The sequence below is a fragment of the Arctopsyche grandis genome, chromosome 4, assembly GCF_051622035.1.
Source record: "Arctopsyche grandis isolate Sample6627 chromosome 4, ASM5162203v2, whole genome shotgun sequence".
Taxonomy (NCBI): Eukaryota; Metazoa; Arthropoda; class Insecta; order Trichoptera; family Hydropsychidae; genus Arctopsyche; species Arctopsyche grandis.
Genome location: NC_135358.1, coordinates 19,065,046 through 19,090,247, shown reverse-complemented (window position 1 = coordinate 19,090,247; position 25,202 = coordinate 19,065,046). Strand labels below are relative to the sequence as shown.

At 33.5% G+C, this 25,202-nt stretch overlaps 1 protein-coding gene across 2 annotated transcripts in view; it reads right to left on the bottom strand.

Moving 5' to 3' along the window:
* Positions 1-25,202, bottom strand: part of baz (par-3 family cell polarity regulator) — a 43,384-nt gene that overhangs the window by 3,524 nt on the left and 14,658 nt on the right. The window contains exons 1-12 of one of the 2 annotated variants that reach the window (XM_077429266.1): positions 16,700-17,002; positions 3,134-3,337; positions 2,910-3,059; positions 2,638-2,837; positions 2,436-2,561; positions 2,124-2,221; positions 1,839-2,035; positions 1,541-1,741; positions 1,220-1,465; positions 971-1,146; positions 746-897; positions 5-662 (exon numbers count right to left, since the gene is read on the bottom strand). In XM_077429266.1, the coding sequence (XP_077285392.1) occupies positions 5-662; positions 746-897; positions 971-1,146; positions 1,220-1,465; positions 1,541-1,741; positions 1,839-2,035; positions 2,124-2,221; positions 2,436-2,561; positions 2,638-2,837; positions 2,910-3,059; positions 3,134-3,337; positions 16,700-16,822 (2,531 nt within the window). In that variant the 5' untranslated portion in view covers positions 16,823-17,002. Of the gene's footprint in view, positions 1-4; positions 663-745; positions 898-970; positions 1,147-1,219; positions 1,466-1,540; positions 1,742-1,838; positions 2,036-2,123; positions 2,222-2,435; positions 2,562-2,637; positions 2,838-2,909; positions 3,060-3,133; positions 3,338-16,699; positions 17,003-25,202 lie in introns of those variants that run through there. The other variant, XM_077429267.1, reaches the window with a different exon arrangement.

Here is a 25,202-nt window from a genome sequence, read left to right as displayed (position 1 = left end):
TAACTTGTTAGATCCATAATCTTCTTCAATTATAACATTATGTTGAGGTTGGGAGGAACGAAGATTATGTCTCAAAGCATTCGGAGGATGCATTGCTCTTGAGACATGTTCTCGTCCACCGTTTAATATAGTAGAATCGTCTTGGGTAGCCAAACAGTAGCTAACGTTTCTCAAACCAGTCAAACGATCAATAACCGGATTCCAACCATCTAGTCTACCCCATTCAAAACTATCTCTCTTTGCGTCTCTATCGCTTGTTTCGCGTAATTTATTATCCATTTCTTGGAAATTTCGACTATCTTCAACTTTGTCATTTATCCAAGTTGTATTATTATTGTTTATATTAACAATGGAAGAATGCTTTTTGGAATTGGATGAATTGATATTATTACTACCTATGTGCTGCTCACCTACTTTGCTTAAATTAGAATCGACTTGAATACTCTTATTATAATTAGAATCTAACATAACGACTGATTTGTTTTGTTCTCTAGATAAATTTGAATTTATTGATTTATGTGGAGAATTTGAATTATATATCACAGTATTTTGAGACGGTGAAAATGATTGGGAATGAGTTAAGATATTATCATTAGAATTTGATGATTCGTTAACATTTGGAGGTGTGTCGTCCTTCCATCGCGCTATACTATCCATACTTTCTGTTGAGAAAAATCAAAATAATTATAAATACAGAGTGCTAAGATAATTAAAAAAGACATCTACGGTTATGACAAAACATCACCTGTTCTTCTCGCAATTGTGAGTGATATGTTGCCTTGAATATTACTTCTTGTATGAACTAAAGCTCTCCTAAGTGTTTCCATTGCTTCTGCATTAGATTGACCAACTAACGAAACACCGTTAATATTCAATAACTGATCATTTGTATGTAATCTGAAATTTGTAGAAAAATAAAATAAGACATTACTTAAAAATTAGAAAAAAAAAACAATGAAAATGCACAAACCTTCCATCTCGTGAAGCAGCACCACCGTTGAGTACCGATTTAATAAAAATACCTAAATCTTGAGGATTAGACCCTACGGTCACTTTTCCTTTAACACTTATACCTAATCCAGCCTTTTCAGAGTCATATACTGGAATGTCTAATCGCATCACAGAACGATGTCGAAGTCCCAAAACCTTAAAAGTCAACACCGATTATTTAAATTATCACTTTTATAAATTAGGAAAATAAATAAAAATATAAAATTACAGTATTTGAAGAATTTAAAGCATCCTGCAATGATTGGTCAGATTTATTAACTTGTTCTCTATACAAAATATCATCTTTCGATGAACTTTTCCTAATATGGCCTCTCATTGAACTATTATGATTTTGATTGATTGCATGTACCATCGATGATACTCGACCGGCGTCATCTTTATTCGGCGTTTTCTTGGGTGACCCCGTGTCTTGCATATCTCTATATTTGTTATAATTAGGTTGAGGTTCAACTCGCTACAAAAAAATAAATACAAAAATAAAAACGCTTGTAATTAACAAAGTGATCACAATCAAAAGTGCAACACATACTTGGGTTCTATTATGTACAGCACTGACAGTTTGGACTGCAGCTGTCTGTGGTCTTTCGACAACAATGGTAACAGTAGAATGTGTTGGTGTATTGCGCAATAATGTGACAACCTGCTGTTGTGATAAGCCACTGACAGATACTCCGTTTACAGACACCATTCTATCTCCAGCTCTGAGTCGTCCATCTGTTACTGCAGCGCCCTATCAAAATATGTTAAATAAAACAATTACTAAGCGCTCACATGATTATATGTAGTACATATATTATATAATCGGTAATTTAAATCAATTATTATACCTTTGGTAAAATATTCTTAATATAAATAGGGCATATCCCTCCAGTGGGATTATCTCTAGTTGTAATTGTAAATCCTAAGCCACGTTCACCTTTCACGAGAAGAACGGTTGTGAGTTGACCTCCTCGACTTGAAACCGATACACCAACATCAATTTCCATTCCACCATTGACATTATCCATTAAATTAGAAGAATTCACTAAAAACAAGAACCAATAAATCACCTTCATTAGTATAAATTAACCATACATTTTTCAATAACATGTACATAAAAATGTTTATAACACCTGGTATTTCTGGCAGCCTATCTAATGGACGTTCTTGCATATGCATTTGTGGTAGATTATTATTTACACCTGATACCCATCGTAGCATATCTTCAACCCTAACAAAATAAAATTACAGTGTAAAAATACGTCTTTACTATAATAATTATGAAGAATTTCAGCCAAAGACGATTAGTATTGTGTTATAAATCAAACGCATGGTAGTTATGTTTCACAGGTATGTTTAAATTTTGATATTTGATACTATAATGAAAATTATGTAATGAAGTTATTAAAAAAAGTTATTTTCAGTAGTTAAAGAAGTATAAACACCTATGATTTTGACTATTAATGACACTAGTATCTTGACCTAAAGGCTCTTTCCTAGCAGAATCTCTTGGTAAACTTTTAGTATTATTAACTTGTACCCGATCTGCAGCATCAATCCAATTCCCACTCCTGAAACAATAATATAAATAAAAATGCAAAATATGTTACAAATATAATATGATTAAAAATAAGAATAAAAACCAACCCGGGACCAGAAAATTGCATTGAAAGTCTATTCGTTTGCCTTTGAAATGGTTGACCTAAATGTGAATGTAGTTTATTGGAATCATTGTGGATTGGCATTTGTTTATCCTTTAACTGAGAATCCATGTTATCGTTTACCATATGGGAACTAGTCATATCTCTAAACACTACAGCTGCTGACCATCTTTTCGATGCCGCCATCTGAATTGAAAAAAAACTTTCAATCAAAAATACATTATTTTGTTTTTCAAATATGATAACAATTTTACTTACAGTTGGTTGACCAAGTGGAATATTATCTTGATTGAGTGTAGGTTCACTACCACGTCGTACTTGAAGGCCGCCTGCAGCCATTTCCCCCGGACCACCAGCTCCAACTTCCACACCGCAGGCATCAGCACCTACTCCTAGTCCATTACCTCCCTAAAAACAAAATCATAAAATAAAAATCCATTTTTAAGCACAAAATAAGAAATAAACTGAATGTTACAATGTACCCGAAATAGATCAGGACTGGCCGTTCCCACAGAACTGCCGCTAGCCCCGTCTCCTCCATGATGCAAATGAGAATCATGTCGTCCTTCGAGCGTAGCCACCAGCGTTTCTCTGTCATCTGCTACATCTTTCAGCTGATCGTCTGGATCGAGAATTCCACCAGTTTCCGATCGTAAATTTCGCACAACTATCCATGATTCTGATCCCTGTAATAAAAAATCGGAAAATGAAATTACTGTCATACTGGAACTTATTAACGGTTTCAGTATAATGCACAGAGAATCCATTAATAGGGCGCGATGAATTGAATAATAAAATAGAATCTTGTTTTCCAACTGATGAAACAATGTTTTGTTTGTATAAGAGGCATAAAAAGCATACATTAAATATTTACACTATACTAAACTCAAAGAAGCGAGTTTTCTAAAGGCTTTTTAGTCATCGTTCTACCGTCAATGTCACTGCCATGAATGAGAAAAAACTAGGGCATGCATTGCTAACACTATGCATGTATGTAGTTACAAGGAAGACTTATTATCTCGATACGAGTTGAATGCATAAGAATTAATTTTTAATGAAAGTACTCACTCTAGTGAACTTCAATTTTTACAAAGGGATATGATTATACAATAATAAGAGGCTTGTAAAAATACATTATATATGTACTAAACAGAAACTTGATTTTTAGAAGTTATTTACCTGTATCTGTTATTGTGAATCTATATTACCCAGTGAAATTATACTTTCACTGGTAGAAGTATACTTTCGCCAACTCAATCAGTGAAAACATATTGCACAAATCAGAACATTGAAAACATATTTTCAACATGGATGTCGGATCATAACAGCACCAAATGGAAGAAAGGACTGAGGACGATCCAATTTTTAAAAAATAGGGAGTTCCGATCGGGAATCAAACGGTCCCCATATGAAGTTGTATTTGGACAAATTCTAAAAGTTGATCTAAACTTCATCAAATTTGCCTTCTGGTGTAATTAAACATTTACACACATAAGATATCGAAAAAATTTTGTCAGAGGTAAAAGAATAAGAAAACATTAATATAAGTATCAGAAGTAAATGTAAAGTATTAGAAAAATATGAATTCCCTAAAACGCCAGTGAGAGTATACCTTCACTGCTAGTATGAAAGCATTGTAAAAAGGTATATAAAATAAGGGACAATGATTGGGTGAGTAGGATGAATATTTAATTTTAAACTTTAGACCTACATATACTGTCCTAGTTATTATATTTTAATCAAAAATTATACTTTGATGACACTCTTAGAACTCAAAAAGATTATAAGTGAGACTAGAAAAGGTAAAATTAATAACTAGTTGGATTTCCAAGAAGAGTTAATCATTTTGTTTGGAAATACCATATATTACATTCAGAACAGAGCGAAAGTTATTAATAACATGTACTTAATATAACTGAGTTTACCACTTTATTTACTAAGCGTTTCTCAGCTGCTAATCTCGCTAATTTCTTCCAACGAGGAGGAGGAATCGGCGCGCGTTGTTCATTCGCCATTCCGATTTTTCACAATATAACGAATTCAAGGAGACATTACGCAAAAAAAATAACACAACGCCGAAAAGTCATTGTCACAAATTGAATTCACGAACGAAGAATCACCACATCCCGCCATTGAATCGAATGACTGAAACATTACACCAAATCCGTCGACAACACGAACATTTTTCAGACTAGGACACTTGAAATTTCTTTCGCACATAACTGGAACATTCGTAGAGGCCACTTACATGGCTTTGAGCATTAACGGAAGAAACGAAAGGGTTTCAATTAGCGGTTCACGTGGAACAGACCACTCTGCGACAGGTTATTTGCAAATGCATACTTCTGCATAAATTGCATACTATATAACATAATAATACAGGTGTTTTGAGCTTACTTTGCAATACCGTTAAACCGAAGATGCATATAATACGACCAGCAAACGGTTTTGAATTGACCAAGTACGGTCTAAAACATGCAAATTGAACATCACATCAAAACTCGGAACAAATCACACTTATATATATAAACGTGGAAACGTATTCAGGTAAACAATACAACAGACACTTATTGCACCATGTACATAGAAATAGTATGTGAACGAGTGACTTGAAAAATAGCTCATACGCAACAAAATTAAAAAAAAATCATAAAGATTTCAATAAAGTTGCGTGTGATTGAAATACTTGGTTCGCAACCGATGGGAAATTGAAAAGGATGTGTCGACGGATATACAAAAAAAGGGCGCGGCACTGATGTAAATATGGGAGCCGCTTCCTAATGTGAAAATGCAATTTAGCAGATGGAAATTGCGATTTTATAGACGTCGGTGAAGCTACGTTGGAAAATCCGGTGAACCGCGTTACGGACGCCTTTTGACTGACGCAAATTACGACGTCGAAACCCCACCCGCGCCGCCACTGGTAACTCGGTGTTTACAAGTTGATGCACATCCAATTTTACACCCTGCATTTGCATTTGTGTCGTGATGGTATCGATATTAGACTGGTGTCCGATTTGCAATTTATACTCGCCGAATCGTATATGATATCACGTGTGTAATACCACCTCGAGAAACACTGCACAATTTGAAATCTAATTGATAATACAAATACAAATTAAGCTGCCACAGAAAATCAGTACCACAGCTTCCCTTCGCAAGCCTCACCCCCTGGAGTGTTTTCAGTGATATTTTATCTTTTTATTGACATAGGTTTGACAGTAATCGATAACGCCGATTCTCATATTTGTAGAAATGTAGGAGAAACTTGTCGAAATAATATGATCGTATAAATGCACGTCCGAAGCCGGTTGCGTATAAACCAGAATTTGATTTAGGCAACCCCTGTAATGTGAAGATGCTGCTCAAAAAAAAATTTTTTTTTATAAAATCGTAAATTTAAATTACATTATAAATAAAATCGTTGAATTGCACGTATTTTGATGTGTTGTGGCCAAAACCGATTTCCTCCGTCTCATACTTTTTTTTATTAAATAGATTTATTTGTGAAATTCATACACGTATACTATGAAAGGACTTACTTTTTATTTATACCCATTTTCATTACAATAAGTCAATTTTTAGTGATTTTTTAATTCCTTTAAATTTTTATATTTTGAAAATCGCCATTACTTTTATTACTAACGATTTTGTATGTTGGAAAGAAAAGTAGATCTTACTAAATTCGTTCAAGTTGGAGTCGAATCATAAAAGTCGGAGTCGGTAAATTTTGAACCGACTCCACAACTTGTGCGTGGCTTTTGACCTAATGGACACTTGGCCGATGGACTTTTGGCCGAACGGACATTAGGTCGAGGGAAGTTTGACCGAAAGGACATTAGGATAATTGTATATCGAAATCCCTGAAAACATATACATTATTCGGAAATCACCTCGACCTCACTCAAATTTCATATTTTTGATACATTTAACAATTAGAAATTTTATTCGGCCATATTTCCGTTCGGCTTAGTGTCCGTCGGTCAAGTGTCCATTCGGTCAATAGTCTGTCAACCGTTTATAGCATTATATGTCACAAAGTCTACTGAAAGTTTGTAAGGACATACATATTGAACTGTAGATATTACAATTGCAAATTAATATTAGAACGTAGAACTAATATTTGTATTAGATTTGTAAAAACATTTTTGGGTAGCGTACAGAATAAAATATATGTAAACACGCTCAAAGACTATGCATATGAAAGTTCAGCAAAATTAGATGTATTACTATTAAAGATTATAAAACGAAATCACTAAGGAGGTTTTAGATTTTCCTCTTAACATACAGTAAAAGTGTTTTTGTAAAACTTTTCTATCCGTTAATATATCATTGTGAGAAAAAAACGAAGATCGTATAAATTGTATACCTAATCATCTCATTTATAAAGCTCGACTGATGATGTTTAAGATGGTCTTGTTGAAAGGATTGTAGGTTTCGTGTACCAGATCTACTCATGCACCCAAATATAATACAAAACGCATTTTTTTCGCATCCACAAATAAACTGAACGTGTATCGCCCTAACTAATAAGAAATCTGAAGTTGTAGCGAATGAGTTCCAAACCATCTTTTGGAACTCAGCACAACCCAATATAATAAAACTCAGACAAATCAAATAAAAATTATTTTGCGACCATACATTAGATACGTCCTTATTTGAAGAGTCTATCGAAAGAAGACATGACGGGTTTACGGGTGTTGTTTTAATAATTTGCCAAAGTGTCTGTATATGGTTGCTTCCTACGCAAGTAATAAATAGGAAGTGGCTACGTCAGAATAATGATGAAGACACACAAAAAACCAGAGGTTACCGTAAATCCAACTACAAAAAAAGTAAAAACAGATCCACATCAAAATCAGATCGACTTGACTCCAAAGTTCAAAACGGGACAGTCATACATATAAGCGACCGAAATTCATCTGCCTAGCGGTTAGAGTAGCTCGTATAGGTATATAGCCAGCAGCATAGCTCGGACGTTAAGCTTCTGCTTACCGTCAAGAAGGTGCCGGGTTCTATCCCTGAATGAAAATGAATTTTTCAGAGTATGCTGTTGGTCAGACCTGGATTTGTGACTCCAGGTTGATCGTTTCCTATCAGAGTTTGCCAATTTTCTCTGATTTCATTGTTGAAACGGTTCCCGGAAAAAAAAATGGCTAAAAATCCTTCCTACCTACTATGTCACCACTATTTGAAATTTGATGGATGTACAATAAAAATTTATGTACAATTCATAGATGTCTCGTTAATTTGCGAGTTTTTTCAGTGTCTCGCAATTCAACGACTTATAATAAAAAAATGCTGCATTTGTATTTGTAATTGGCCAGGAAGGCGCATTGGGATTTTCCTGTAAGGCCTTCCTGGTATATATGTAAAAATAAAATTTAGAATGAATTTTTCACACGATCAGAAAGAAAAAAAAAGTCAAAACCACACATACGTTAACGTTCAACGGTTACTGAAACTGTTCGATAATAATATTCAATTCTAGCAGAAGAGATATTCACAATGGGAGGCACGGCCTGCTGAATAGGGTCATTGTGGTTGAATTCCACAATATGAATAAGATGCCAATTGGATGCGAAATTTAGCACTGTGCATTTTTCCATCGAATAGTACACTTGACACCCTCCAGATTGAATTCCATCGTTTCCGTTTGATGGATCGAGTCAAAATACGACACGCTTGACAGGCGACTGTGGCCGTGTGCTGTACGAACATAGGTCATTAATGGATAATTACACGGATCGATTTCGAATAGAAACTTCAAAAACGATCGAAATAAATCTGTAAAATCGTTTAGGAGTTCGATAAATAATCGACGCTCGAATGAATTGATAGGCGCAATAAAATTTCATACTCCATAATAAAACCACACTAAAATTCGAGTGAAACTACTTTTATTAAGATACTAATGACGCCATATAATCTAAATGTTGATATTGCTTTAAAAAGTGGAATAATTTACACTTAATTAATCTTAACTGAATCTTAATGAAATTAAAACACCATTAAATTGACTCCAAAAAAGCAAAATAAAATCTTTCCAACAGTGACGTGTATCATAAACATTTATTCTATTATTTAGTAGTAAGTTGCCTAATAAAGCAACGAGAAACAACCGAATAGTAATCTAAGGCGTTAAAAAATCCTAGTTTTATTTGAAGCAATCGATAATTACAAGAGAGAATTAGTATTTTTTAACGCCTTTGATAACACTGAGCAACAAAAAATCACGTTTTTGAGTTACCAGAGCGGAGACAAGCCAAAAAAGTCAAAAATATATTTTTTTTCCGTGCTATTTTTCATTTATTTGGCAAATTTTTTATTTCACCACGTTTATAAGGATTGGTTTTCTATCTCAATATTTTTTTTTATCTAAACGTACTAACTAAAGCGGTAATTGCAATTTAAATGCTTTTGTATATATGGTTGTATCGCGTAATATGTTAGGTGCAAGCGAGATGGCATATAATCCACCTCAAAGAGTACAGCGGTCGGACTTTTAAAATTCGCTAGACAATGAATTAGAAGTATTTTAAAGCAATGAAATATAACAATTAATAGGAAAAATATCTGACTATTGATTCCAGTACTCACTTTGAGCGTAACAATCCTAAATTTTGAGTTAAAGACCGCAAAAGCCAAAAAACTGTAAAAATCGCGGATTTTTTTAAACGCTCATATCTCGTAAACGATCGCCCACCAACAAAAATCAATATCATATTCGAATTCAGTGGGTCAAACTTAGTAAAGATTGGCTAGTCTCCGCCCTGATATTTATTTTTGTTGCTCAGTTTAACTATTCGGTTGTTTCTCGTTGACGTATTTAGAACTACTAAATAATATAATAAATGTGTATGCATATACGTCACTGTTGGAAAGATTTTATTTTGCTTTTTAGAGTCAATTTAATGGTGTTAATTTCATCAACATTCAGTTAAGATTAATAAAGTGTAAATTATGAATGTCATGATCAATAGCCATTCACCATCCATTGTTCGATAAAGGCCTCTCCAACACGCTTCCATTAGTCTTTGATTTATTTTTCAACTATCATCCATGTCATCCCACACATTTTTTTTTATTTCATCCACCTATTTCCCCTGTGGCTCCTTTAACATTCTCTCTGGTGCCATTCGAGAACTTCTTTTGTCCGTTCTTCTTGATACATGACCCGCCCAATGCCATTTAAATCTCTTCACTTTTAACATTACATCAACCTGTCATACGTCTCACCCACGTATTCCGTTTTCTGTACATCATCATCATCAGGAAGAAGAATAAGACACATTAATAGAAGTCGTCACCATCATCATCCACTCATCATTCACTCCTGGATGAAAGTCTCTCCAACACGCTTCTATTCGTTTCTGTTTTGGGCAACTCTCATCCATTTCACCCCATTTGTTTTCCTAATTTCATCTACACATGCGACCTTCCTTTTCACCGTTTTAAATTCTCTCGGATAACATTCTAGCCCTTTTTTTTCATTTCATTTAATTTGTCCATTCTTCTAGTTACGTCACCCACTATTTTGTAAATTAAATATCTTTACTCTCACACCATTACATAAACCACCTTTGTGATATTTCTAACCCACGTATTTTTTCTACCTCTCATTATGCGAAGAATACAGCGTTCCACACTTATTTTAGTGCACTGGGCCTTATGCAACATTCTGGCGTTCAATATCCAAGTTTCGCATCCATACGTCATTAGTGGTAAGACAATAATCGAATATATATTTCTTCGGTCACAGAAGCATTTTACATATGTTATGTAGGTTAGAAAACGGCATGTGAAATAATTCCTAAATCCTAGACGTTATAAAACAGAGATGCATGGGATCAGGATTTTTAGCTGGATACAATTTTTGAATCCTAATAAAGATTTTAGACAGCGGAAATAAGATACCTCAGAGGTAAGAATGGAATCGCATATATAACCAAAATCTAAGCAAATTCCTATAAATGAAACTAGAAGTTAAATTGACAGATTTCAAACTACATATACAGTACATACAGCTATAATGACCAAGTAACGCGATTGAATAGGATTTTTCGCATATCCGGCAGGAAAAATACCCGGAAGGGATTGGGATAAAGAGATGACGTCAATATGTGATGCTCAATCTCAATTCCAATCGTAGCACAAGACAAGTTCACCTGTAGAAACCCAAATAAAACGATAAGAACGCGACCCAATCTTAATAAAACGTATCGGAAGAAAAAAAAATGGGAAAATCCGAGCAGTTCATGACGGATGGGTCAAACGATAACAGATAACGTAATCCTGTCTTGATTGGTGACGTACCAATAATATAATTATCATTATTAATTATATTGTCACTGTATTCGAAATTGATCCTGAAATTGATAAAATGATTTATATGAACGCGAGGTATTTACATTTTTAATTGAGCGTCGTTCTCAATCGATTCTACTATGAATTTGTTGTACAAATGATGTATCGTGTTCGCAAATTGGTTGAATAATTAGTTGAACGTGTTGAAAATTACACAATTATCTGAAATATGTCTTTTCGCTTTTAACAAGTGTATTATCCGCGTGTACATACATAATACGATTAAAATCGAAACCAAGACTTGGATCAAATGACACGCAACACGTAACGTCCGAAGAAAGTATTTGGTTGGAATTTTTTGTCGACGAGGAATTTTTCAGTGAAAACGTCAGAATTTTTAATTTATTAATAATGAATTAATAAATACTTCGTGCGGATAATTCATTGAAAACATTCAAAACGTAAGCGACATCACTTCTTGGTACCGCAATTCTTCCGCATTGAAAACTAAATTCCTTTCATAGCATAAATCACCATAATAATAATAATAATAATAATACATATTAATGAATATTGAATAGATATAATGATTAATTAGCTAATGATGGAGACGCGAAACTATGTATGAAAATAATAAATATGTACGTTTGAAAGAAGCAAATCTAGAAAGAAATCCATTGTATCAGAAATCTGTAAGGAATAGATTAAAGTACCGACTAATATGGGAGCGAGGAAACGGAAGTGAAAATAAAGTTGCACTTAACCATACATATATATGTATAATAAGTAGAAGGCATGAAACTTTTACAAAAAAAATATGCTGATCTGCCAAACTAGTTTGTTCATTCATCTTGGATTTCATAATTAGAACGTTATCAATTGAAAAAATAAAAATATCATATTTTTTTTGGAATTGCTAGCGCTATTGCCGTCATGTCATATTCAATGTTCCCAGCCAACTCAGATAAATTAGAAACCGCAATTTAAAGCGAAAATACACCGAAGGGTTACTTCGACAAGTCTCTCTTATATTTCTTCAAATATGTATGGGAATCACCGTTATCGATCACTGTCAAAGCAAGCAATGTTACTACAAGGATAAAATATCACTGCAAACACTCTAGGGGGTGATTTTTTGGGACTGCGTGCCTCAGGAATGGTTATGCGCGCATGCGTATATTTTCAACGTGCAAAAGTATCTTAAAAAAAACGTGCAGTTTGCCTCTTGGTGTGTTTTCGTCCTTATTCTCTTCACATGGGGCACGTACATGGTTTCATCGCCTATTGCCAAGGGCATCAAGCTACTCAACCAGATTTATATTAATTTTTAATTGTTTTATCTAAAATATACTGATCTACATAGTTGAGGGATTGTTTAATTTGGGACCGTAACGTGCCATACTGACTATGGTATGTCACTATGACAAAATTGTAATAAATAAATATAAGCCGACGTATGGATATATATTTGTTTCGAACACAACTATCTTGGATGGGTTTAAAAATGTACGATTTAAGAAATAAATGCACGTTTGATCATGTCATTTATCGATTGATTGAATGTGAAGCAACCACTGATTACAGCAATATTAGTTCAATTGCCTTTCGTAGAGACGATGTTAATTAATTTTAATGTAATTAACAGTGCGAGGTCGGTGACTAATCTGTGATTACAGGTGTACTTGGAATAGATGGAGTCACCTGGATTATCTACGTTCATGGTTTAATTGTGTTGTACTATATAAACAAATGTATGTAGATATGTCGCGAAATTATTATTTAAATTACTAATTGCTCACGTCAAGGTGTATTTGAGCTTAGGTGTAAACCAAAGATTGGAATGTTATCAGACCGTATGTATATATGTATTTAATATCTGTGGTTCAAGACTCGAAGGCCTTTCAGGTGCTTACATACAGGTGTACTATCGTCGATGCCACAATACATATGTCAAGTGGAAATGTTGAAAGAATAAAAATGTGTAGTTAAAATTGATCGCTTATCGGATATGAAAATTAAATTGAAAACATTTGAATATTTCTACATATGTTTAGACATAGAGGGAATTCCAACCGGGTCGCAAAAAATAATAACCATCATCATTTTCGTATCTATTTTATGTCGAATATAATACCAAATAGAAATAAACGAATAAAATAACATGACATCCAAAGAATTATTTAACAAAATATTTTCCTAAAATAGATTGACGATGAGGATAGATGAATATAAATATATTCACTTTTTATAACATGTTTTTCTTTATCTATGCCTTTGATTTAAAAATCGATGAACGTTGCAAATTTTATAAAAATGTACTACAGATTTATCATCAGATATCATCATCATCATCATATTTGATAATGATGATGATATCTGATTTCGGTGAAGAAGGTGAATACTTTATTTTAATTATTTCTTGTAATTCTCTTAAAAAATCAGTTTTATTCTTGACCGAATATAAATATAATATTGGTATACCTCTGTAATAAACTGAGATCGGCATTGGAGGATAAGTCTCTCAATGCTTTAGTATTTCTATAGTATTATTATGTTAAAATTAGGAAAACTAAATAAAATTTTTAATTTATTGTAAATTTGCCTATATTTTTGCATTATGATATACTGTATTATATGTATTTGTATTTGTTCATGTTTTTAATCACCTTCTTTAATATTTATCGAGAATTGTATAATGAAACAAAATAAAAAATAAATAAAATTTGAATTTAAAATCTGGAAGTATACATATTTACTTAATCTATTAGGAATTATTGGGGTAGCATTGTTAAGTTGCATCATTTCACTGTGTAGTTTGACGAAAAAGTTGCTTATAACGAATTGCAAATAATCAGAAAATGGTTTACATTGAATCATCATCATCATCTACAGCCATTCGCAATCCACTGCTGGATGAAGGCCTCTCCAACACGCTTCCACATGTCTCTGCTTTGCGCAACTCTCATACATCTCACTACACACATTTTACTCATCGTCTACCCATCTTCCCTGCGGTCTTCCTTTTACCAGTTTTGCATTCTCTCGGGTACCATTCTAGCATTTCTTTTGTCCACCTTTCGTCAATTCTTCTAGCCACGTGGCCCGCTCATTTTCATTTCAATCTCTTCACTATATCCACAAACCTTGTCATACTTCTCACCCACGTTTTTCGTTTCCTGTCTTTCCTCGTTATGCCAAGCATACAACGTTCCATACTTCTTTGAGTAAATTGGATTTTGTATAGCAACTTGACGTTCAATGTCCAAGTTTCACATCCATACGTCATCACTGGCAAAGCACGTTGATCGAAGATCTTTTTCTTCAGGCAAAGTGGCATTTTTTATTTAAAAACCGCATTCATTCGTCCAAATGCACTCCATCCTAATTTCATACGTCTCTTCATTTCTTCTTCTTTACTACCGGACATGTCAATTATTTAAACTATGAATATACATATAAGTTTGATTGCAGACATGAAACTGATAATTCGATTGAATTCGTTCATGACAATTTCAATTATTGTTAGCAAGACATAGGAAGCAAAACGACATCGGCCGTTTGACACGGTAATAATAGGATTTGAAACCGAGAGCCGTGGTTATCTGCCATGTCATTCCCGTCACTGGAGCAGTTCGAGCTCCAGTGCCGGTATACTTTCACCGAAAACAGGCACACAACGGCGGAAACTGATCCGCATCAAACAATAAAAAAAAACAACACAAAACACAGAAGAATCAGTGTTTGAAAAATTACCACATTTTCGGAGCCAGTCGTCATATGTAAATGAGCGACATAATTGTGCAATTAATTTATCATAATGCAATATCGTATCGTTTATGTAATCCATCGAATTTGAAATAATAATAGTTTCACTCTTTCGTTGTTTTTTTTAGTGAATAACTAAAACATTTTCCAACTGACCGGCTCGCAAACACAATAATGAAAATTAATACCGGTGAGAGAACGCCTTTCTTTTTACTTTCATATCACGCACGGTCGCAAACATACGAGTATAAATTACCGAAGGAATATTTAAATAAATAAATACAATTATACATAATGACCGGCTATTTGCAAAAGACAATTTAACGATACGATAATTTTAAACGAGGTCTGGGTAATTTGTGAGTCTCGAGATACACATGTACGGTGAACGTACTATTTCCCAGAAGAGTTTTTTCTATTGGTTTCGTTTTTATGTTTGGGATCTTCGTGTGAGCAATACTAACGTGGGTAATCCTCTTGTTAGGAATTATCATAGAACCCATACGTGCATAAGGGCGCAGACAATAAATCGTACGTCACAGCTTGCCTAGGTAGACTCCAGCTGTGATGGTCGTATCCTTATGTCATTGTAAATTCGTACGATATTATTATTTAGACAAGTGTCTCCATCATTTCTTCAAATATGGGAATATCACCGCTATTGATCACTGTCAATATAAGGATAAAATATCACCGAAAATATTCCAAGGAATGAATTTTGGCCTGGATTGCCATAGTATAGATCAGGCGAGCTAGTTTTTTTACGAGTAAAACTATGTAAACAAAAATACACGAGCTGCGTTGAACTCTGTGTGTCGACAAAAGTACATAAATGTATTGATATAAGTTTCACATTTAAGGGAAATTTTCTTTATCTTTGGAATCGAATGTTGACAAGCGTTTTATAAGTTTGTATCCAATCTGCACATCACTTTGCTGCTAAATGTTTCACATATGTACATACATATATAGAAAATCTACAATGTCAATTATAAAAGCAAATTTAGCACGGCTGCTTCTGTATACATAAGACATAACACAGAGTCCATATTAATTTCTGATGCGTATGCATGTATAATATTTGCATTTCTCTATTTTTAATGTATAATATTTATCTTAACTTAAGGTATATTTTTACAAACCTCTTTTATTATGATGAAACGTATGAAACGTACTGAAAAATCAACGTTTTTTTTTTTACTTACATAAAATAACACCTTTCTTTCATTAATTTGAAGCGGTATTCCGGTAGTAATTCTAATATAATAAAAAAATCATTTCTATACGTAATAGCGGAAATATTGCGTATACATATGTACATTTATTTGTACGATATATGATTATAAAATTGGTTAGAAACAAAACTACCGGATAGAATTAAATTAAACACACATAATTCGATATGAAAGTGCTTAAAAGCATCCCAGAAACACTTCCGATCAAATAAATCGTATACAAAATTGAAGAAGATTACCAAAAACACGTCAAATTAAAACCATCGTTTTCAATTCATTAAATCACAGAGGTTATGAAAATAATCAAACATTACGGGACAGTCATTATGGCGACGGTTAATTGGCCTGATGACGACAGAGAGAGAGATACAAACAAGGTGAAAATTAGCACTATATTGACACAAGCGACAATTTCTCAAAACAAGAATTCAACACTGAAGGACAAATTTTAAAAATCCATACTTGAATATAAAACTTCAACGTTCGCGTTTAGCATTGAAGAAGAGTCAGATCTCGTGGGAAAACTCCGTCGCATTTAAAACAATACACCTTATCGCAACTCATGGGAATAGAATATTACGAAAAAAAATCCAAGCAATGAATAAATACATGAGCGGGGGGAGCTTGGGAAGCAAGTCTTAATTAATAAGATAAAATTGACACGTAAGCAAGCGGAAAATCATAGAAAGTATGTACAGAACGGAGCCCTTCAGATTGAAATCATCCGATAACGAATCTCACCGAATCTATCCTGGGTTGGATACTCCTCTGGAGCTTCTCCACGGGATAACTCTGCCTCCATCCGAACAACCTGATGATCTTGTCGGTGACATGATCACCGCAACGGGGTCCTGCGTCGCGCATTTTACATTTCAGACGAAGAGTGAACCCGGCGAGAGGTCGGACTCCCGTTACACGAGGGTCCAGCACAGCACAATCACAGCCGAACTGCACAAGATTTCACACGATAGTTTTTCAGAGTTTCAGGTATGTTTTGAAGATGGTTTGGAGACGTGTGAAGAGGTCTGCGTTGCAACGCGCACTGAATTGGCTGAGCTCAGCCACGCGAGGCCTCGCGCTCACCTGTTGCCTATTGTGTTCTCTCCGACATTCAACACGCTCATTACATATTCCGTTTGGTTATTTATTTATGTTTTTTACACTGCCCCATCGATAATGTCGACTCTCAAATCAAAAGTCAATAAACCGATGCAGTGCTGTTGTCGATTTCGTTCAGCTGAATGAAAAAGTCGAGCGAGTGGCGAACGTACGCGCTTGGAATCATGCATGTTTTTATCAGACTGTACTAGGGTATAAAGACGAATAGCGATTTGAGATAAAAGCAATTTTGCAATTGATTAAATAAATAGCAGATAGCGTCAGAAGAATCAGATTTTTTTCAAAACATCAGTAGTTCTGACTCATTAATTTGATATGCAGCTTATCAAGTTACACTGTAGTATACCACAAATGCATCAATGAATGTAAATATGCACGAGTTTCCTTGTACATAAATTGGACAAGGAAATATTCAAGACATCATTTAGAGTGTTCACCTACTTACTGGTCGTGGTTTTAAAACCTGGCTGAAATTGCAAAAAAAAAATCGATGATTGCCAGTTGCTATCGACAGGATCTACATACCTATACACAGATGACATAAAAATCAGATCGATCATCTCCTGTCACAGTTTGCCAATTATATTTGACTGAATCGTGTTGACGGCTCTGTGCAAATAAAAGCATCATCAAACATACTAAAATAATTCTCCCTAAAAAGTTTCCATAATAATATCTTAAGAAGACAATATAAATCTGAAGAAAGCAATAACAATTTTTGTTGTGATTTAAGTTTAAATTGATCATGCTATTAAGAATAAAGACGAGGGCGGTTTGTTTAGAGCAAATCGCAATTGATGGAGGATTGTGAGTCCATCATTTTAGACTCAAAAACAATATTTCGTTTTAACAGTGGCTACCTTTCAGGTAGACAGAAGTATGCGGTACGTGTTTTAATTTAATAGTTTTAGATATGAGTTTGATAGGCCAAATCTGTACCTTCGCATCCCTTCACAAAACACACCCTGGAGTGTTTTCGGCGATATTTTATCCTCGTATGACAGTACATAATTGATAACACTGATTCTTATATTTGAATAAATGCACGAGAAACGTGTCGAAATAGTACGATTGTATGAATTAATAAATACATTAAGATACGCCTCTCACAGCTGGAGTGTATCTACGCACACCGTGCCTCACTTTTGAGTGTCTTCTTACCATTAGAGGCCAGAAGAAAATTGTATTTGTATTCATAAATTAGTTATGAACATAGTTGCTTATGAAATATTCTCGAATAATCCATCGTGAGTGTGCTTTTCATTCACAACAAACATTATTTTGATGTCGAATGGTAATTTTGAGAAATATTAATTTTAAAGGCATATATAGAGTAAATTAATATATGCACATCGCATGTTCGCAAAATACACAATCAATACGTAACTGTAAAGAGAAAAAAAAAGACACTCAAAATATGTATACATATGTAGGTACGTACGCAGAGTTCAATCACCTCTATTAGCCAAATTTGTGACCCAGTATTTTAAACCAAAAAAATAAATGTATATAGAAAATAAAAGGAAGAATAAGCTAATTAATATTAATTGACATTCGCAGTAAGGTCAAAACGACGCCGCCAATCATCAAAGTACGAAAATGACCTGCATTTGATAACCTTTCACATTATTATTTGCTCTGGTAAATCCCCCCCCGAGAGTGAAGGATATGGAGAAAATTTTCATTTTGATAATAAAAAAAATACGGTAATATGGTTTTTTTATTCACATATAATTAACAATAAACGCAATTTGTGTATATGGCATAAAAATTCCACACTAAAATAGATTAGCATGTGATGACTTTCTGTCATTAAGCGCGCATATAAATAAAGGATTTTTGAATGAAAATACAAAAGTGAAAGTAGCAAACAATAATAAGTGCGAAAAATGTTCTTGTGTCATAAATAAAGAAATGTGTACGAAGAAAGTCATAAATACAACAGTTAAAAGCGGTACTAGCCGTCATCGAGGATAGTTCTTCTGTCCTAAATCTCAAGTTATGAATGACAATGCAGAAGAAAAACGGTACTTTCTAGAAAACAGTTTAATGTAGTCAGTATTTTTCTACAAACATCCCTACTGGCGATCAGTGTTGTCAATGACGGTTATCATTATCATAGAACGATCATTAAATGTTAAGGAATGAAAGTCAAAAGATAACTATAGTTAATCAATCTTTTAGGACTATTATTTTTTATGAATTAATTGATATAATAGTAGTCATTAACTAGAATAGATCTTCCTGTTGGATGTACATAAGTGTGTCATTCAAATAAATATTTTTTTGCAAAAATGTATTGCATCTGCGTAAATACACCCAATACTAGCAAGCGTCAAGCTTGTACAGTTGTAAAATAATATGTATATCAGCATCGAAAGCCACTCAAAATCCAATGGATGAACGCCTCTCCAACACGCTTCCATTCGTCTCTGCTTTGAGCAACTCTCCTCTATCTCACCTCACAATTTCCTAATTTCGTCTACTCATCTTCCGTCCAGCCTACCTTTTACACTGTCGGCGACAGTCTGTCACGGGTACCATTCAAGCAGTTATTTTGTCCATCTTTCATCCATTCTCAATCTATGTCACCTCATTTTAATCTCTTCACTATTATCCACTACCTCCGTCATACTTATCTGTTATCATTTTAATGCTATTGTTTTTTTTTTGTGATTATGTATAAATGTATTTTTGTCTTAATATACATATATGTATACATATCTTGTTTTCTCATATTTCTGTATATTATCGACATGTTTTGTATAACTCCTGTAATGCCACAATCATGCCCGGCCCGAGGGTATATGGCGCCCATAGGGAGATTGGTTTCAGATAGCCCCATACATTTTTAACAATAAATTTCATGAAAGTTCTTGAAATTTTATGTTGAAGAAAAATATATTAAGACAAAAACAAAAACGTTTTATATATAAAAATGAATAAAATAAAATAAACGGATAACTCTAATTAATTATTAATTTATATTCAACAATTTATAGACATTTTTTTTTCGAATATGGTTGGTTGATATTTAATCTCGTGAAGCAAATCCATCCCTGATATATACATATGTATGTATATATAAATATGTACATGTTTCAGCTCTATTTTATATGAAACACAATTTCAAATTACCATTGTACCGACGACAGTTTGCAACTTTTATTCGTGAATCGTTGATATTTGACAGTTCTGCGTTCCTCATAAATTGTAATATTTTACAAGCAGTATTGTTACTTCGAGTAGAAAAATTAAGTTGAATATAGAATGTTTTATAAGTTCAAAGAAAACCAAATTATTTTTAATTTAATAATCAAAAAAAAAGAAAAATGGGGGCGCCTCGTAGCGCCCTAGGCACGTGCCTAGTCTGATGCCTCTTAGGGCCGGCCCTGGCCACAATGGTCCAAACTTAAACTGAAATAAATACTTCTCACCCACTTATTCGTTTCCCTACCTCTCTCTTCGTAGTGCCGAGCGTACAGTGTTCCATACTTCTTTAAGTGCATTGGACATCATATGTATGTATATATAAAAAAAAAAAATTTACTATTAAAACTTTCATTGCTACTTGTGAAGATGTGAAAAATTCGTTGATACCATTTTTTTTTAATGTGTGTTTGTAAATGAAGCAGATTTTTACATAATGTATCGAGGCATGAATATGAATACTATAAAAAGGCATGTATAGGCATAGTATTAGGTATTTCAAGTTCAACTCCGACTATTCTCGACACAACAAAGAGGTCAGATTCGCTGAGCCGCAACACGGGATATCCGGCAACAACCCCTACATCTCGTTCAAGACACTGACTTAGGAAGGGCACGAAAAACCTGTTTGTTCCGTGTGATTCAAACGTACAATTTCAAATCAGTGTATGTGAATCACTTCGTCTTTTTTTAAATGTTGATAGATAGATCCAGCGAAATCTTGTATTTCCAATAAACGTTCCAAATGCATTTACTTCGCTACAGAAAACATTCCCACGTACTTTCTTCGCGCATAGTTTCGCGTTTTATTATTTGCAATGGTTGTGGAGTTTTCTGACAAGATAACCCGCTTTCGTGGCTCTCGGCACTTGTGCAAGACAGACACAGTATTGCACAAGAACGTTCCTAATACTATCTAGTAGTGTTAACAATACGAAAATTCCGCGAATGAAAAAAAGTGTAATCTCGATGACTCATACAAATACGTATTGATTCAACATTTCTTTTTGATTAATTATAAACTGTTCGACAGATTGGGTTTCAAACATATTAAAATGTGCAGAGCAAATATTGAAAAAATACGGCCACATTCTGAATAAACACTTCAGGTTAGTTACCAAATATGTACATACCGCTAAAATGTTTTAAATTATTACCAAGTACATAGCGCCATCTATCGAAAATTCATACAAGCTTTAAAGTAAAGTTAGCAAAGTCGCACACCAGTTAAAAATTATACACCACCTGTGTAATATTATGCAAACAAAATGCGATAAAAAACAATAAATTATGAAAAAAAAGCAAAATATTTGTGTAAATTCATGTCTATTAAAGTTTAGCACTGCAAAAAAGTGGGCGTATGAAGACAACTATCGGATTGTGTAGAATTGATAAGAATTTTTTGAAATACTATGCACACATTTGTAATCTAAGTAACGTACCTGTTAATCAAATAAAAACGTGAATACCTGAAGATAATCATACTGAAGTACGTTAAATGCAAACAATTCAACGAAAAGTACACGACCATATAACATACGATACCACAAAAAAATATTCTCTTTCCGTTAAAATCAACTATGTATGTGCATATTTGAAGGTAGCAACGAAAAGGTGATGCAATTGCAAAAATGCACATTCGACCATCTATCTAACTTACGGAACCAAATGATCAAAGCCTATTTTTTTTTACACACTGCACACCATTACTTATTTTAATATCAAAAGTGAGTCACTGCAATAGGATTTCGATGCAAGTACATTGTTATTGGGCAGATTTCAAACGAATATGAAACTCACACGTTTAAATTGTAACTGCATTAGTGACCAATGATTAAACATTGATCACAAATACGTATTATATTCTGCATATACATACATACATAATTATATCTGGAAATGTCGATCTCATTCCTGATGTATACGATCGTGTCATCTTGATCATGATAGTTCAGAACGTTCCATGTGATGGAACGACAAATTAACATTATCTGATGCTAATTTAATAACTTATCTGACAGCTCAAACAAAATTCGAAGAAAAATTCACGTTTTCACGGCAGTGAACTGTGATAGTAAATCTAGAATTGATACGGTGAATCCAACCAATATTTAAAATTCTCAGCACTGCCATTATTTCATTGAGCAATCATATAAATATTATAAGCAAGTGTATCGACTACGTTCTATACAATGAGATATACAACACCATACGTTAACTAAATTAACATGCATGCACGAAAAACAAGCTAAAACCTATACAAAAAGGTACTTCCGGTTCAGAAAAAAATATCGTATGAAGAAAAGATTCAACTAAAGTATTATGCAATTTAGGAGATATAAAACTATAACGTAGCGATTAGCATTTCATTTACAAAAGTTTCAGTGTGATAAGATTAAATATGTTCGAATAAGCTCCAAAAAATATGATATATGAAAATATGATCAGGAATCGATACTAGATTCAAATCAGATAAAATATCAAGGCCAAATTTTCTCTTGAACGTCATCTATTGCGTGAAGCATAGATAAAAAAAACCGATAATGCAATACATTTATGCAGCAAATCTTATATATAATTTCGAAAGAGACTTTATATGTATGTATGTTTGTTTGTTTCGTTTGTTCACGGGTCGTAGAATCAGTGACGTTCAATTTAATGAAATAAAACTATTCAAATAAATTTAATAAAATGTTTACAATTAGATTGGCCATGTTTAAGCGTTTATATTATAAATACCGAGCGTAGCCGGGTAAAAACACTAGTATATAATAATTTAAATATTTATAGCAACTTCTACAATACATTGAATACATATGTAATATGTTACAGTCGAAGTGTACATTTCGTTCGTTCATGAACGTACTAGCTTGCTCATAATATGAACCAAACTGGCCAGTTATATTGTACAGTAAATAAAAATTTAACAAACGAACCAATTTCTTCATGCACAAACTATTAGGCATAAGTTTAAGTATTCTCAATTGTTTGTCCCACCCTCTATGCTTACTCTAGGTTCCAATATTTTGAATATATTAACGGAAACAGGAATTATAGCTACGTTGTAATGTGGTTTCCATTGAATTTATTTTTTAAATACTTCGCGTTTTGACATCTCAATGGTTTTGACAGCTTAAATTTCATGCGACACTTGTGTAAGTCTATTTAAAGATAACTTTGACTGAACTTAGCACTTAAACTAAAATAGTTCATTCATGAACATACTAGTATGTTCGTGAACGAACCGGAGTGAACACTCGGACTGTAACATATACATACACTGAATGGTGTTCAAATGCAACAGGATGTGTCGCAGACTCAATGAAAATCACACTGTCTCCTTCAAAAACACATAATACTCAAAAATTTGAAACAATACAGCATCGAATCGATACCATACATAGAGGAACATTCAACACGAAATCTAAAACACTATCATGCCAGCGTGCGAAACAAAACGCGTGAGAAACCGATACAAATAACGCCCCCAAAACGATTAATAACAAATAATAACTGCATTCTGAATCTAAAGTATCCGAGTTTCAATAAAAAACAAAAAAACCACCGTATGCACTTCACGTTGCGAAACGCATATTTCGGAGCGTGCATGTGCAATTTTTTTTTAATTATGTAACGATATTCTCACTGCGTCGGATAGAACAATGAATGGAATATGGAGCACCATATATATGTACATATATACACATTCATAGTGGTATTCAATATCGACTGAATCACACCGTAGATATTTGCGGTGATACACACCTTGATTCCTAATTAAGAATGCACGTTTGATCTCGACTCTGTACAATGTCATGCGTTATTCAAACGAACAGGAACGACATTGCATATTATGTATGCTAAAATTTAAATCGTATTTGCATGCCGCAGAATGTTTACGCAACGACAATTTGAGAACGACCGATAAACGAAGTTAAAAAATTGAATTGTGAAATAGGCGACGACCCACACTGGTTTTCCGCGGTACAAACGTTGCTCTTTCGAATGTTTGCAATAAAATGAAACGATTTCGATATACGCAATAAGAAATCGATTAGTGATGCTTTCTCTGTTGTTTAGAATACTAGGAGTAAAGCCTTGTACATACATACAGGGACAAACATACATATTAGTTCATAATATCGGTTTACCTTTTGATTCGCCTACCCCTTGGCAGCCTATTTTCAAAAATCATACCATACATAATAATTTATTTTGTAATTTAATAAGGCGTTTAACGCCCCCCATCCTCCCAGTTGTACTAATAGAGATTAAAAATATTTAAATCTTTGCTATACATGTTTATTTTTTATTTAAAATACTTGGGAAAAGCTGCATTATCCGATGGACCCAAGGGGTTTGACAATTATAATAACAAAAAATAAATATAAAACCAAACTAGAGGAAATAAAATACAAAAAGAATATACTAAAAAAGGAAAGAAGAATTACAAAAATCCATTATTTTTCGGGATATCATCAAGTTTATTTTTACAGAGGTTACTATAAGTTACTAATACATTTGGAAGACTAATCCAAATATAGCCACTCTATTTGAAAAGAAGGATTTTTCCAATTTTTTTGTAAGAAATATCTGTCTATTTAGAGACAAAATTGCAGTAGATATTTTTTCTGACAATTTTAACAACGCTCATCGGCAAATATTCCATCAAAATGATGCTAATTTGCATTTTGGATCATTTTTCGGATGTCATGATATTTTTATGTTTCCGATGCTTCATTTTTTTTTTGTTTTCTGAATTCTTTTTTTTTCATTTAGTATTAGATTTGACAAAACGAATAAATATAAGAAGCCGCCCATGCAACTTTTGGCAAAAGAGACAACGCAAACCGAGGTCAGATAATGCGCAATGTTTTTCCGTAATTAATAATTATTTATTAATATATATATACAT